Raw genomic sequence first — 16738 nt, 5'->3', positions numbered from 1 at the left:
GTACCTAGTATTGATTAAGAACTGTAAGCATATTGTAAACAAAACAAACAAATAGAGCCTAATAGCTTCTTTCCTTAGACATAGACAAATGTATCAGTTACTGGAAACACCCATACAGTATAGATTTTATTTAATTTCATTTAAAAAAATTTTTGTTTGCTTATTTTTGAGAGAGAGAGAGCAAGAGAGTGAACAGAGGAGGGGCAGAGAGAGAGGGAGAGAGAATATCCCAAGCAGGCTCCACACTCAGCACAGACCCCAACGCAGGGCTCCATCCCACAACAGTGAGATCATGACCTGAGCCAGTATCAAGAGTCAGATGCTCAACCGAATGAGCCACCCAGGTGCCCCTGTTTAAAAAAAATTTTTTGGCTTAGTAGGTTAAGCATCCAGCTCTTGATTTCCGCTCAGGTCATGATCTCATGGTTTGTGAGATTGAGGCCACTGAGAGTGCAGAGACTGCTTGGGATTCTCTCTCTCCTTGTCTCTCTGCCCCTCCCCCATTCCCCCCACTCCTAAAATAAAAACATGAACAAAAATTGTTTTAAATTTGTTATATAACTGTCCTATATTTTATGCAGGAAGTTTTATAGTTTTAGCTTATGTATTTTGGCTTTGGTATGTGTATGTGTGTGTATATATATTTTTTGATGAAGTATAGTTGACACTATTATATTAGTTCTGGGTGTACAGCATCATGATTTTACAACTCTATAAGCTGTGCTATGCTCACCACAAGCATAGCTACCATTTGTTACTATATAAGGCTATTATAATACCACTGACTATATTCCCTGTGTCATAGCTTTTATCCCTGTGACTTACTTGTCCCGTAACTGGAAGCCTGTACCTCCCACTCCTCTTCACCTTTTTTACCCATCCCCCCCCCAACACACACACACACACACACACACACACACTCCCATTTAGCAACCATCAGTTCTCTATATTTATGGGTCTGTTTCTGCTTTTGTTTCTTTGTTCATTTGTTTTGTTTGGCTTTAGATTCCACTTATAAATGACATTATATAGTATTTCTCTTTCCCTGACTTATTTCACTTAGCATAATACCCCCTAGGTCCATCCAGGTTGTTGCAAATGGCAAGAGCTCATTGTTTTTTATGGCTGAGTAATATTCCACTGTATGTATATGTATGTGTATATATACCAAATCTTTTTTTTTATATACCACATCTTCTTTATCCATTCATCTGTCAGTGGACACTTAGGATATGTCCATATCTTGGCTATTGTAAATAATGCTGCAGTGAACATAAGTGTGCATATGTCTTTTCAAATTAGTGTTTGTGTCTTTTGTTTTAGCCATTTCTGACAGGTATGAGGTGATACTGTGATTTTGATTTGCCTTTCCCTTATTATTAGTGATGTTGAGACCTTTTCATGTGTCTGTTGGCCACAGGATAGATTTTATGTAGAGGTAAAAAACAGAAACATTGGAGGCAGATGTCTGGATTTGAATTTGGGATCTTCCACTTGCTAGCTGTGTGACTTTAAGCAGGTCTCTTAAGCTAAGAAGGTGATTCTTATTTATTATTTATGCAGGAAAAATTAACTCTGAACGCTAGTTGTAAATTGGCAAAGTGGAAGGATTATTGTTAAGAACACAGTGGCAGTGGGGCCCCCTTCCTTCTCTTTGACCATTAAGCCATTGTCTAGAATCTTTTCCCTGAGGAGGGCAAATCCCCATGTTTGTGGACTTGGTCCCAGTAAACTGAGATAGAAAAGTTTAAAGATAATTAAAATAAAGATTGATTTTTAGGAGTGTCTTAGATAAAGTAGGAATGTAAATAGAAGATAATCAGGTTAAGAAGGAAGAAGTATTCTGGGCAGGAGGCATGGTTCCCCTCTTTCTATTGTGCTACCCCTAATTCAGTGGCTTTGTGTTTCTAGTCTCAGGGTCAGTGTGTGTGTGTGTGTGTGTGTGTGTGTGTGTGTGTGTGTGTGTGTGTGTGTGTGTTCATGCCTGCTGCCTCCTCTGTTCTACGTGGTCGTGATAAAGTTAAAAAAACTTTACATGTTTTATACATGTTAAACCACGAGGCTGTTTCTTTCCTCTTTAAAAATGGTGAGTCTTGGGATGCCTGCGTGGCTCAGTTGGTTAGGCGTCCGACTCTTGATATCAGCTGTCTTGATCTCAGAGTCATGAGTTCAAGCCCTGCACTGGGCTCAGCACTGGGTGTGGAGCCTACTTAAAAAAAAGGGGTGAGTCTCTTACTCCATCAGCCACAGGCTTGGGGTCTGAGCAGGATCCATAGCCCCACAGCCTTTAAATTTCTGACCTGTGCTCTGAGATCATTCATTGGGTTTCAAAGTGGGAAGACTAGATCTCATTTTCTGCTTCTGTCTCATTTTGTGCTCACTACTTAAATCTTTTGTAGTTAACTTATTTTGCTCTCCAGTGAATATGTTTAACTATTTTCTGACATGGTAGTTGACAACATAGGCTCTAGAATAAGGTTACTTAGATTTAAATCTTGACTCTCCCATGTACTTAATTAGTTATTCAGCCTCCTTACACCTCAGTTCCTCATCTGTAAATAATACCTACCTTATAGGGATGTGAGAGCGCTTACAAATGCTTAGGTAGCATTATTTATTGTTATTATTTGGGAGTCTCAGCTGCATTGTGTCTGTTTGCTGATGCTTTCATGGCTCTCATCTCTAGTGTGACCTCTGTTGGTCAGTGTACCTTTTACCTACGCTCTAGCTTTTCTTTCTCAAGTGGCCCTTGGTACCTTGATTTTGGTGAGAAATCAAGCACCTAGGTCTCAGAGGAATGGGCCGGGAGAAAGGTTCTGAGCCCCTCTATTGCCCGTGGCCTTCATCATCACCCTCCTCATCTGTAGCACTGCTACAAGACAACAGTACTGTAGACTGACTATTGCAGGAATGCCAGCAGCATCCTTAGCCATGATAAAGGCTAGGATTAGCTGGGGGTTTCTTACTAGACTCTAGCGCTTTCCTATTTCTTCTTGTGTCCATTCATTGAACACATCATCCAACTCTTGCTATGTACCAAGTACTAGGATCAATGAAAGTCCAAAGTAGCTCCAAATCTCAGGGACTCACAGACCCCTGGGGGACGGCAACCGTGGGTATAGCTGGCAAGCATGCCCTGGGCATTACAACACCCCATAGAGTGTGCCAGCTGCATTTGGCCTCAGTGGGGAGCTTGTTTAGGAACAGAATATCTGGGGATGTTTTACAAGAAGCACAGTGTTTGTGTGGTTGATGCCTGGTGACAGATTCCCCAGGACACGTGGATGTTTGTTTCTCTCGGACCCTGCCAAGCAGTTCTTCCTTCCATAGCAGTGTTTACAGACACAGTCCATCAGGAAGATTGCTCCAGCAAAGACTGTCACTGCTTTGTGGAATGTTTTCTGGAGCTTCCAGAAATGCCTCAGTAAATCAGGACTGGCACACCAACTGACTGCTTTGCTGCTGGAGCTCTTAACATGAAAGGCTAGGAATGATCCTGGCAAACGCAGGGCTGACGTCTGTGGGAACAGTGGGAGTGACCCTGGCAGGGAAACAGGGGAGGCCTGGAAATTGTTTCTCTGTCCCTGCCTGCTACTCTCTGCCCTGGGTTTGGGGCTCTCAAGCACCCACGGATGGCGTTCCCGGGCAGGGTGTGCCCCTATGTTATCCCAGAGAATGAAGAAATCCCCCAGACAGCTCTTAACAATGTCCACCAGGCTAATGGCAATGAAGACGAGAGGGCTGTGTCCAAACTGCAGCGCAGGCACAGTGACGTAAAGGTCTACAAGGAGTTTTGTGACTTTTATGCGAAATTGTAAGTGTCTCTTCTCCTGGGAGAGGAGCTCCTCTCTTCCAGATCTAGCCATCTTGGGTTTCGAGTTCACTAACTATTGATGGTTTTATTTCCTCAACTTTTAGCAGGGGCATTCTAGGGTGATGGAGGGGCGGGGGGTGTATTCCAGCAGGCAAGAATCCACCAGATGAAATGCAGAAGTGAACAAAAATGCTGCCTTTAAAGTAATAGTAGTAACATCTTTGTCTTCAGTAGATTCCTGATAATAGTACATTTTCATTACGTAGTCCAAGAGGGAGATTTAGAGTTTTTGCTGTCAGGATTTATAGTAGAAAAATTGTATGCTCTAAAACTTCCTACACATAAGGGGTCAGTTGAGGGGAACAGTAAAAACTGAACTACAGACTGTTAATAAGGATGCACATTTTTGTTAGGTTTAACAAAGCAGTTTGAAGTAGGCTAACTGGGTTTAATACTGTCTCAAAGGGACTGAATGAATAAATAAGAATGTTGTGTAACCTGTGTGTGTGTGTGTGTGTGTGTGTGTGCCATTAACTCTAAAAAGTTAGTCTAATTCATGTCATTAAGTGGATTTTAGCAAACAATAAAAAAAATAGTGCAGAGTAGTATTTAGTATTATTTAGAGCAACTCATGTAAAGTCGGAAGCTTCGAATTATTGCAGATTCCCAATTTGTCAATTAAGAGTTAAAGAGAATTTAACTGACCTGATTCTCTATTTCCGTGAACCCATTCTGTGTGGTATTGTAACAGATGTCATTTATTTTTCACAACTTATAAAGAGTTCTGTTTAAGTATAATTGGGCAATTATAATTATACTGTAACCAAAATGCTTCATGGACTTTCAAGATGCTTTTTGGATTTACAAATTTGTTTTTCATTTTAATGCCAGAAAATTTTTTCCCATACTTTGATCAATAAGACAAAAGAAAAACAAAAAGCTCAGTGATGCCAAGTTTTCTGTGTGCAGCTAATTTGTGGAAGTGGGTCAGTTATGACTGACATAATAATCAGTTATGACTGGCCAGATGTAAAGATACTTCCCAACATATATATTCTTTGTCATCAACACTTCTTAGCATAAATCCCTTTTTGAAAAATCAGCCAAGTAATTATTTCTAGCCTGATGACAGTTATAACTATCATTCATAACTTTTAAAATGTAGAGAGGGAGGCAAACCATAAGAGACTCTGAAATAGAACAAACTGAGGGTTGCTGGAGGGGAAGGGGGTGAGAGGATGTGTCAAATGGGTGATGGGGATTAATGAGGGCACTTGCTGGGATGAGCACTCAGTGTTGTATGTTTTAAGTGATGAGTCACTGGGTTCCACTCCTGAAACCAATGCTACATGATATGTTAACTAACTTGAATTTAAATTAAATAAATAAGTAAATAAATAAATAAATAATTACCTGAACTAAAAATAACAAAAATAATAAAATAAAATGTAACTTCTATCATAGTAGTGTTAAAGATAAAAACAACTGTAAAAAAAAAACACACAGGTCACTGTAGGTTCATTAGTTGTAACAAAGTACTACCTCTTTGGTGGGGGTATTGGTAGCAGGGGAGGCTCAGATGTGGGGGTGAATGGGAACTCTTTACACTTTCTGCTCAGTTTTGCTGTGAACCAAAAACTGCTCTAAAAAATAGTCCATTGAATAAATACTGCCAGAGGGTCAAAAACAGGAGAGGAAAAGGAAATGTAAACAGTTCAGTAGCTGGGTGAGATTATTGGGGCTTTTGTTCTGAAAGTTTCCTCTAAGGTTCTGTTTCCTTATCCTGCTTGTTATTAAAAGGAATACTTCTTCAAAAATACACATTACATTATGGCTAAAACTAGTTTATTTTTCCTGTGTGTGGGAAACTATGTATTTGTTTTTATAATGTGTCAACCTATTTTCTAATTCTATTTGAGTATTTGAATTTGACTATAACCAGTGTTTAGTATAATGAGTAGTAAACAGGTGATAAATGCTTTGGTCTTGGGACTGCTTTACACTCTTAAAAATTGTTGAGGTCCCCCAGGGCTCCTGGGTGACTCAGTCAGTTAAGCATCGGCTCAGGTCAGGATCTCATGGTTCATGGGTTCAAGCCCCACATCGGGCTCTGTGCTGACAGCTTGGAGCCTGGAGCCTGCTTCAGATTCTGTGTCTCCTTCTCTCTCTGCCCCTCTTCTGTCCATGCTCTATCTCTCTGTCTTGCAAAAATAAATAAAATGTTTTAAAAAATGAAAAAAAATTATTGAGGTCCCCAGAGAGCTTTTGCTTAGCAATATTTACTGTTTTTGAAAATAAAACTGAGAACAAAATATTTATTAATTTAAAAAACAATAAACCCATTACATGTTAATACTAATAACTTGATATTAATTTTTATGAAAAATAACTGTTTTCAAATGACAAAAGCTTGGTGGGAAAAATGGCATTGAATTACATTTTTGCAAATCTCATTAGTGACTGTCTAAGACAGTTTCTCAGTTCTGATTCTGTGTTTATCCTAATGTAATATGTCGCTAATGTATATAAAGAAAATATGCTTCCCATAGAGATATAGTTGAAAAAGGAAGGGAGTTTTTGAACCCCTAAAAGGGTCACAGTGACCCCTGTACTTTAAGAACCAAGATAATAATGGATCAGGACATTCCAGAATGTTCTGCACTTCCTGCTTTTTAGGAGTTCTTTTAAAATTATAAGGATGGAGTGAACCTTTTGAGGGGGTTGAAAATTAATAATGACACTTTGTCTTTGAGTAGCATCTTCTGGCTTCCAAAGTTACATACTTTTTAAAATTTTATCTTCAAAACGATATTAAGAATTATGGGGGCAGGTGCGGGCTTCCCATCCTTCATCTAGGGACACCTGTGGATTTTGGTCAGGAGAAAGGAGAAACACAAACCTTTCCAAGAGCTTTATTAAAATTGTTGTAATTCATCTAGCTTACGGCAAAACCCAGTAAGAAGGGAATGTGAAGATTTTTCTCCCTAACCAACAGTAATTTTGAAATGACAAAGTAGAAAATTTGTTTTAATGTGATAACTTAGGCTAGGTTTGCCAAGCAGTGAGGCTGCCTGTCTTCCTTTTTTTTTTCTTTTCCTTTTTTTAGATTTTATTTATTTATCTATCTATCTATCTATCTATCTATTTATTGAGAGAGTGTATGCAAGTTGCATGCAAGCAGGGAGGGTCAGAGAGAAGGGGGAGAGACAATCCCAGTCAGGCTATATGATGCTTAGTGCAGAACCCCATGTGGGGCTCTATCTCACAAACCCATGAGATCATGACTTGACCCGAAACCAAGTCAGTTACCTAACTGACAGAGCCACCCAGGCGCTCCTTTGTTTTCTTTTTTTGTGATGTTTTAATTTTATATTTAAGCCTATTAAGTAAAGTTGAGTTTTGATTGGTATGCGGTTATGAACATGGTACTTCTGCATGAGGTTAGTTATGGCAAGGCTACAAAATAGGAATACTGTTCTTTGAAACATTTGGGGCAAGAAGGCAAACTTGTCTTCCACTGGGCTGGGGTGGAGGTGAGACAACATATGTGTGAGCCTTTCTGCTAAGGAAACGGCAAAACTTAGAAACCGGCTGGGGACAAGGCAGTTATTAATCTGTAAAATGAAGACTCCTCACCTGCCTCACAGGGTGGTTGTGAAGATTCTGGAGAATGTCAGCAGTATCTTTACCAGGTGGATTGATTCAATATCTGGGTGGTTACAGGCTGCACCAGGGACCTAAACACACAGGTAGAGCTTGTGCTCTGAGTGGGCGTCTGAAAATAAACTTGCCAAATTGTGAAGGACAGTTTGGCCAATGACTGCTCTGGTTAGGGGACATTCCTCACTTCATGGCCTTTTAAAACAAAGCAGTTCTTTCTTTTTTTTTTTTTTTTTTTTTAAGTTTATTTAAGTAATCTCTACCCCCAACATGGGGCTTGAACTCACGACCACACAATCAAGAGTTGCATGCTCCTTCGTTTGAGCCAGCCAGACGCCCCCAAATACACAGTGGTTAAATAGGGCTGGGAACCCTTTATAGAGTTCTTCCTATATGCTTCAAGGTACAGTGGAATAACTGCAAGGGAGAGATCGGGTCACTGGGCTCTTCAGTGGTCACTTGACTGCCTAATATGTAAAGCGTGATTGTGTCCCTATCACATATTCTCGGATTTTTGAAATTGATACTATAATCTGGTTGTGATTTTATGAATGGGGGCCCTGGATTCTGGTCCTGTATCTTCCATTAACTACTGAGACTTGTGAAGTTGGATAGGTCATTCCACCTCCCTGAACCTCCCTGTGTCATGTCTGTAAAATGATCTTCATAATGGACAATGCTGTGACTTTAAGATACAGCTTATAATGCCAGGGCCTAATACTTGTCTTACTAATGAGATTACAGGACCATGGCACTCTGGCTGGTTTTAAGAGCTACTGTAGCAGTTGCCTTCAGCAGGATATAACCAAAGGGATAACCTGTGTCCAGCCTAGGACATGGCATTCAGTTGACATGCAATTTAGATTCTGTTCTCAGAAGGGTGAAAAACTGGCTTTGAGATGGTGACCTGTGGATATTTTAATTAGGCTACTTAGGAAGCTATAACCTCAAGCTCTCTCAAGAGCAACTCTTGACTTTAATCTCTATCCCTAGTTCCTCACAGGTAGCAGGCACCCTCTTATAGTATATTTAGCAAGAGGAATGTCAGCAATATTAAAAACAGATTCCAAGCAAGAGACCCTTTCAGCACCTAAGATGCTAAGGCAAAGAGATGGGAACAGTTTGAGTTGAGTACTTAAGACACAAGAAATTGGGCTTTAGGGCTACAATATGATTTTTGTCATCAGATAGAATTTTCTCCTTAGTCCTTTATGTTGTTTAGTCTTAAGTTTAAGAAAAGGTAGACAGTCTGTGACTTCTGTCCTTTGTGTATTACAGCAACATGGCCAATGCCCTGGCCAATGCCACCTGTGAGCGCTGCAAGGGGGGCTTTGCGCCCGCCGAGAAGATAGTAAACAGTAACGGGGAGCTGTACCACGAGCAGTGCTTCGTGTGTGCCCAGTGTTTCCAGCAGTTCCCAGAGGGACTCTTTTATGAGGTGAGTCAGCCTGGACAGAAGCAACGTTCCCTTCCCACTCCACCTTGTTTTGAGGCATCCTTCTTCGGTTTAAATTTCAGTATGAAGATGGTGTTGAAGTACCAGGTATTTTGGTACCTGTCAGGTCAGTGATGGCTTCTATGTGGAATGCCCTGACAGACCCACCAACTTGTACTGTTCATTTCACCTTCCTGTGCCAGAACCCTTGGTGCCTTGTGACTCGACCCATCAGATCTGTGCACTTCAGCTCAGCAGACAGAGCCCTTTTGTAAGCTTTAGCTGCAGGTTTTCTGATTTGCTTGCCCCCTACACATACCTTCCTGATTCCTGCCTCTGTCTTTCCCCAACTCAGAGCACCATGAAACATCCTCTCTAAGGCAGGGTATCTGTTACCTACCTTTCAAACAATCAATAGGAGCTTCCATGCATTTATTCTCTAAGAAGGATCTTATTTGGATATTTTGGAGGGATATCCTGTCCATATTAAGCTCTTCTATGTATCTTCTTTTCCAAATTCTTGCTCCTGATTCTCGTGTGTTACCCTGTGGTGTCTACACTTGGATTTCTTCTTACCATTGCTAAAAGCCCCTACTCACAGAATATGTCTGCTTTTGGGAGTAGTCTACAGAGGCCAAGCCCATGTTGTTAACAAAGATGAGAGTGGTTGTGTGTGTGTGTGACCAGTTAGATAGTGCACTTTTACCAGCTTACTCCTTACATATTTATATGTGTGTGTTATTCATATGCATGTCTCTCTGTGATAATATCTGTACATAGAATTATGTTATAGCCAGAGACAGCTGCTCTTTCATTTCTTCTTTGCCTAGCACATTTTTTAATTTCCCTGTTTTAAAAGCCATTCCTGAGGAAGGAAAGGTAATTTTTAATGGTTATTAGTAAGTGAATTGTTTGCCACTCAGATGGCATTTTCCCATGGAAATAACGCCTCCTGAGAGGGAGGTTTCCAGGCCAGCCTGCAGAAAAGCTATTTACCCCATCATATGCACATGACATGCAGAACTGCCCTGTCTATAGTAACATAACTCTGGGGAAAGCTTTAAGAGTTTTGATTAGAGGGGCACCTGGGGGGGTGGGGGTTCAGTCGGTTAAGTGTCACGATCTCATGGTTTCATGAGTTCAAGCCCCACATCAGGCTCTGTGCTGACCCTGCAGAGCCTGCTTGGATTCTATCTTTCTCTCTCTCTTCATCCCCTGCTCGTGCTCTGTCTTTCAAAAAAAAAAAAAAAAAGAGTTTTGATTAGAATACATATTTGAGCTCCTGCTGTATCCCAGAAACTATATTCTCCACAATAAAAACCCTAGCAACAGGAAGAGATTCTTGTTTTCTTTTCCTTCATTCTTCCAAACTCCTTCCCTGGGCAGTGGGAATCTCTTTTTCTGTCAAATGTGATGGCTTTGGGCTGGGAACAGCAAGTGACAGTGAGAAGAGGCGTAGTAGGAGGGAAGACCAAGGAGGCAGCTAGAGCAGGGACTGTGCTTCTTGGCATCAGGGTAACAGATCCCTTCCTGAGGTTGTGGGTGAAGCTGCCAGTGGTAATGAGGAGAACGGCAGCTAGATTTCTGAAGAAGAAAAGGAAATCGCTAGGGGTCTAGTCAACAGGGAGAGAAAAGGAGCAGGGGCAGGAGGGAGGGCAGTCCTCAGTTGTAGTAAAAGGAAAAGGACCTGCTTCCATGGTCTTGATGAAACACTCAGGTTCTCAGGTCAGCACAGTGGGGGTGTGCTGGGACTCTGGCTCAGGTCAGCACAGTAGAGGTGTGCCAGGACTCTGGCAAGGAAGGAGGTCACTTAAAGAGAGCCAAGTGTCTGCCTCTTGAGGAAACATGAGTCTTCATACTCTGTCAGTCCCAACCTTACCCCTACTTTTTTTCCCCCCTTGAGGCCCAAAGATGTTGAAGTGTTGCTATAACACAGTAGGTCTGTGATGTGAATGGGATTAGAACCTAGTTTGGTCTCCTAATGTCTAATATGGTATTCTTTCCCATGCGTATTCTTTTCAGATCTAAGGGTTTTTTTGTTTGTTTGTTTTTTAAGTCTAGAGAGAGAGCACGAGAGCAGGGGAGGGGAAGGGGCAGGGATGGGCAGAGAGAAAGAATCTTTAGCAGACTCCACGCTCAGCACAGAACCTGATGTGGGGCTTGATCCCATGACGCTGGGATCATGACCTAAGCCAAACAAATCCAGAGTTGGATGCCCAACCGACTGAGTCACCCAGATGCCCCTCAAATCTAGATATTTTTATTGAAATGGTTAGTTATGGCAAAAACCTTAGGAGAGAGTCCAGAGGAGGAAGAGAAGGATCCAAAAGGGAAAGGCAGGGTCAGTTTTTCCAAACATTAATTCAATATTATATGGTCCATTCACCTGGCACTTTGGAATTAATAATTGCTGTCAGGCACTGTCACCTCCTAAGGTCCTGGTTCCGCATCTGTGTTCTGTCAGCTGTCAGGCCACTTGTGCTTAGTCAGAGGGGAGGCTCTGTGAGAGCTTTCAGTGGGACAGAATAAAGCATGACTCACACTTGTCCTCCTGCCCACACCTCACTCCTCTTTACTTCTGGACTATAAATATGCTTCCTGGGTCCATCTGATATTATTCCAGAATGTTATGAATACACAGAACTAGTCTATGAATGGGCTATTGCCCAGCTTAAGGTCCCTTGGGTCCTGAGGAAGATTGCTGTTTTAGCTACACTTAAAATTAAAACCCCTTTTCCAAGGCCAAGGATGTGTAAATCTGCATGTAGAAAATCTGGCCTTTCTTTTTGGTTGAATGATACCCGAGAAAAAGCTATCCAGGGCTTCCAGGAAATAATCTGCATTTTCAGTTATTGAAAAGCAAGCTTAAAAATGTACCTGGCTTGCTTTCCATTTGAGACACAAAGTATGGACTTCAATCTTGGTAATAATAGCAAATGTGTCCTTTCTACTCTACAGCTTTGTATTGCTTTTGTCTTATTATTAAAACATCAACCTTCCCTTATTTCCACCATCCCTAGTCTTTTCTCTGTAGGATTAGTTCTTCCCCTTGAAAATGGGATTCACTTTATACTGTGTAACTTCTGATATTTGGGATCAGATGGCCAGGATGCTCCTCCCTTTGGCCCCAAAGGCAAGTCTACTATTACACTACTGTTTCCTACCCATTCATGAGGATGTTTGTCTGGAGGTAAGCTGATTGAGCTCAGCTATTTCTGGCTCATTTGCAGCTCCTCTTAAGACTGTTTTAGCAGCAACCAGGATTATTACCTGCACTGGCTCCTTTATGCAGGGTGAATTCCAACCCACCAGCTTATGTGGTTCAGTAAGTGAACTTAAAAGTTTGCCATTGAGGCTGTAATCTATCACTGCTAAAAAATATAAGGTCTGTCTCAGTGTTTCTTGTGCTCCATAGCTTCTGTCATCAATGACTGCTGTACCTGGGATGTTTTTATTTACAAGACCACATTAGTCATGTTTTCAGGCCACTCACACCTGTCTCATTTCAGTTGTCTTCTCTGACTACACACAGCACTTTGTTTATACCCTTAGTAAAGACGGCATTTCACAATTTATTACATTGAATACCTTGGGTGCAAGGACTGTTCTCATTGATTCAGTATCTCTATAGTTTGTTATGCAGTATTTGATGACTACTAGGTGCTTAATAAATACAATGGTATGTATACAGTGCTTGGATTGTACAGATGGCAAGATAAAATGCTAAGATTCCCACTAGGACCCAGGGAACACATTTTCTAATATAAACATTGCAGGCTATCCTTCAGAGTCTTTACTCATTTACCTATTGCTCATTTCATGAACATTGCCCAGAGTGGTGGATGAAAGAAATGTATTCTTATGTAAAAATAGGAAATTTCAGTTTTGGGGAGAACCCTGAGTAAAATGCCTAATCATGATGTATTTTCACTACCATAGGTGAACCACTGATTTGGTATATTGGTTCAGGCCAATGTGGTGTTCTTGAATAAATTTAGTTGTTATTTAAAACCTACAGGAAAGTTGAAAGAATAATACAGTGAATATCATGTATCCTTATGCATCTCACACACATACCCACAACACCCATCTTCTGCCAAATTGTTTGGAAATAATTTCCAGACATATAACACTAAATGAAGTTACTTTAAATTTTTGTGTTTTTTGGGGGAGGAGGTACAACAGAAGAATCATAGTTAAGAGATGATTTTTGGGATACTGGCCTTAACAAAATGTTCTTTTATTGACTGACATATTATATCTAGTTGGGATTGAAAGCGTATTGAAAGGGATATAGAAAGGGTAAAGTAGTGACTTTGCGGTGGCAAAACCTAGCAGGTACTATCTTTTTTTTTTTTTTTAACGTTTATTCATTTTTGAAAGACAGAGACAGAGCGTGAGTGGGGCAGGGTTAGAGAGACAGAGAGAGGGAGACACAGAATCCAAAGCAGGCTCCAGGCTCTGAGCTGCCAGCACAGAGCCTGATGTGGGGCTCGAATTCACGGACCATGAGATCATGACTTGAACCTACGACAGGCGCTTAACTGACTGAGCCACCTAGGTGCCCCTGGCAGATACCATCTTTTTTTTTTTTAATGTTTGTTTATTTTTGCGAGAGAAACAGAGTGCGAGCAGGGGAGGGGCAGAGAGAGAAGGAGACACAGAATCTGAAGCAGGCTCCAGCCTCTGAGCTGTCAGCACAGAGCCTGACACAGGGCTCGAATCCACAAACCGTGAGATCATGACGTGAGCCGAAGTCGGACGCTCAACCGACTGAGCCATCCAGGCGCCCCAATACCCTCTTAATCAAGTGGTCAAGGTAAACATGACCAGTAAGAAATCATGTTGAGATCATGTACTCTCCGATATGATGCAAGAAAATAGAGCATATTATTACCCCTGTGGTATTCCCACAAATCTATGACCTCAGTCTAATCATGAGACAAACACATAATGAGGAGCACTCTACAAAACACAACCCGTACCCTTTAAAAGTGTCAAGGGCAGGGCTCGGTCAGTTAAGCACCTGACTCTTGGTTTCAGCTCAGATTATGATCTCACAGTTCATCGGATCAAGCGCTGCGTCAGGCCCTATGCTAACAGTGTTGAGCCTGCTTAGGATTTTTCTCCCTTTCTGTCTGCCCCTCTCTTGCTTGTGTGTGCATGCTCTGTCTCTAAATAAATAAATAATAAACATACATTTTTTTTTTTAAGTGTCAAGGTCATTTAAGACAGGGCAAGGTTGAGGAACTGTCACAGATTGAAGGTGACCAAACAGCCTCGATTAGTCAGACATCATGAGATTTCCCATGTGTGTGTTTATTCATTCTTTATTGACCTATCCATCCATTTAACAATATTTATAATATTAGTTAGGTAGTTACAGTGTGTCAGGCACCATGTTGCATTCTAGGAGTACAATGATGAGCAAGGTAGATAGAGTCTTAAGGAGCTTATCCTACAGTGTATTAGACTAGGCTGACCAAGATCAAGTCATTGAAAATTAAATACAAAACTTCACAGTATTACAGACTGGTTGGTAATAGGAAGTTAAATCTACCTGAGGACAGATTTCTACCCCAGAATCTACTGAAAACCGGAATAGATGATGTTTATATTTCAGCACAGCGGCACTTGGTAAAGAGCTTAGTAAATGGAAGGTACTTTTTTTTTAGAAAATAACCATGATATGATTTTACAGGCTGTCACTACATATATCTGCAGCAGCTTCTAGCATCGTGCCTTGCCTTTAGTGGGTCCTCTGAATATTTGCTGACTGAGAGAAACTGTCAGTGAAGCTGTGCATCCTAGGATGTCTTAGGAACCATGTATCCATAATTAGGTTGTTTCAGGACCTCAGCATTTTCCTCAGATTTGTGCAATGGAAATAGAAGGAGGATTCACTTTATTGATACGTTGTCAAAAAGGAACACAGTAGTTCCAGGCTGTAATGTCATTGTTCCACATCCAACAGAATTACCTCTTCATCTATCTGTGTTCAGATTAACAGTTCTCAAGTGAAGTTCACATCGTGTGTTGGCAGAGAAGCCATGGTTTTTAAGTTGATAGAAACCCACAAGATAATTTAAGAATTCTAGGTTATATTCTCTATTGCTCTGTCTGAAAGAGGTGGTGGATACAGAAGAAGCAGTGTAGATTTTAGGGTCTGACAGCCTTGGATTGAACCCCAGCTCTACTGGCTTTGGTGCAAGTTATTTAATATTTTTTGAATTTCAGTTTTCTCTAACAAGGGATTAATCACATGTGTCTGATACGGTTATGAGTTTGAACCAAGGTAGCATGCTGTGTTCTGGAAGCTGTCCTGTGCATTGTAGGATGTTTAGTAATCTCTACCCACTAGATCCCCAGTCCTGACAACCAGAATATCCCTTGGGGCGCTAAATCACCCTCAGCTGAGAACCATTACACTAAACAATGAGGGTTATGATCTTGCTAGGGATATAGCAAGTCCATTGTAAGTGGGTGTGTTCCCCATGTTGGTTAGGCAGTACTCTCACAAAATAAAAAACCTTTTTATAGTTCTGTCTCTCAGAATTTGACTGCAGTTAGAGCTAATTCTTGTTCCATAAATTAAAAAAAAAATTTAAGCTTTATTTATTTTTGAAAGAGAGAGAGAGAGAGAGAGAGAGAGAGCGAGCGCAAGCAAGCGGGGGAGGAACAGAAAGAGAGGAAAACATAGAATCAGAAGCAGGCTCCAGGCTCCGAGTTGTCAGCACAGAGCCCGACATGGGGCTCAAACCCACAAACAGCGAGATCGTGACCTGAGCTGAAGTCAGATGCTTAACTGACTGAGCCACCCAGGTGCCCCATAAATTTAATTAGAAAGTATTTCTAGACAGATTTCACTTAAGAAAGACCCTCAAGAGAGCCTACATTTTTCCGGTTTAAATTGACACAAGAAAAGATAACTATACCGTTCTTGGATAGTCATCATTCAACTATTCATAATGAAAATATCATCCTCATTTAGCAGAAGGCAAGATACATTACCTGTGTGGTGATTAGTACTGGTTCCACTAACTGAAATTTATTTTTCTCTTTTCAAATATCCTACTTCTGTGTTTTAATTTTAAACAACTTTTAAATGTTTATGATTCCAGGGGCGCCTGGGTGGCGCTCAGTCAGTTAAGCATCTGATTGTTGTTTGCAGCTCAGTTCATGATCTCACACTTTGTGGGATCAAGCCCTGTGTCTGGCTCTGTGTTGACAGTGTGGAGCCTTCTTGGGATTCTCTCTCTGTCTCTCTCTGCCCCTCTCCCACTTGGGTGCACTCTCTCTCTCTCAAAATAAATAAATAAAAATTAAAAAAATAATAAATATTAATGATTCCAAAAAATATTTATCTTTTAATTTTGTCTGTATTGGAAGGTAGTGATCAGGGCAGTAATAAAAACAACATGTTCAAACAATCATGGTGGTGGTATTGCTTGCCACCCCTAACACCCCCAGGAGTTGAGGTGCTGTTTCTGCTTCCATGTATCTCTTGAGAGTAAGGTCACCTAGCTTGTTGTGTTAAGTCACAGTCCTTAACCTTGCCTAGAATGTAGTACTTTATGTGTGAATAAATGTCCCACAATTCCTGATTTTAGAAGACTTGTGAATTACACTAATACTTTTATTTCTGAGCCAGGCACTATACTAGGTATTTCTTTCTCTTTTTTCTTTCTTTTTTTTTTTTTTTAGTTTTTTAATTTATTTGGGGAGAGAGATTGCACGCGTGAGTGCAAGCAGGGAGGGGCAGAGAGAGAGGGAGAGAGAAAATCCCAAGCAGACTCTGCATTGTCAGTGCAGATCCTGACGCAGGACTC

General features: G+C 40.9%; 1 protein-coding gene across 10 annotated transcripts in view; it reads left to right on the top strand.

The window, feature by feature from the left end:
• LIMS1 (LIM zinc finger domain containing 1) overlaps nt 1–16738 on the top strand; it is a 155783-nt gene that overhangs the window by 120134 nt on the left and 18911 nt on the right. For 8 of the 10 annotated variants that reach the window (XM_045443748.1, XM_045443746.1, XM_045443753.1 and 5 more), the window contains exon 2: nt 8753–8912. In XM_045443748.1, the coding sequence (XP_045299704.1) occupies nt 8753–8912 (160 nt within the window). Of the gene's footprint in view, nt 1–3548; nt 3815–8752; nt 8913–16738 lie in introns of those variants that run through there. The other 2 variants (XM_045443743.1, XM_045443744.1) reach the window with 2 other exon arrangements.

The sequence above is a fragment of the Leopardus geoffroyi genome, chromosome A3, assembly GCF_018350155.1.
Source record: "Leopardus geoffroyi isolate Oge1 chromosome A3, O.geoffroyi_Oge1_pat1.0, whole genome shotgun sequence".
Taxonomy (NCBI): Eukaryota; Metazoa; Chordata; class Mammalia; order Carnivora; family Felidae; genus Leopardus; species Leopardus geoffroyi.
The sequence above is the reverse complement of the archived record's forward strand: the minus strand, read 5'-3'. Positions and strand labels throughout refer to the sequence as shown.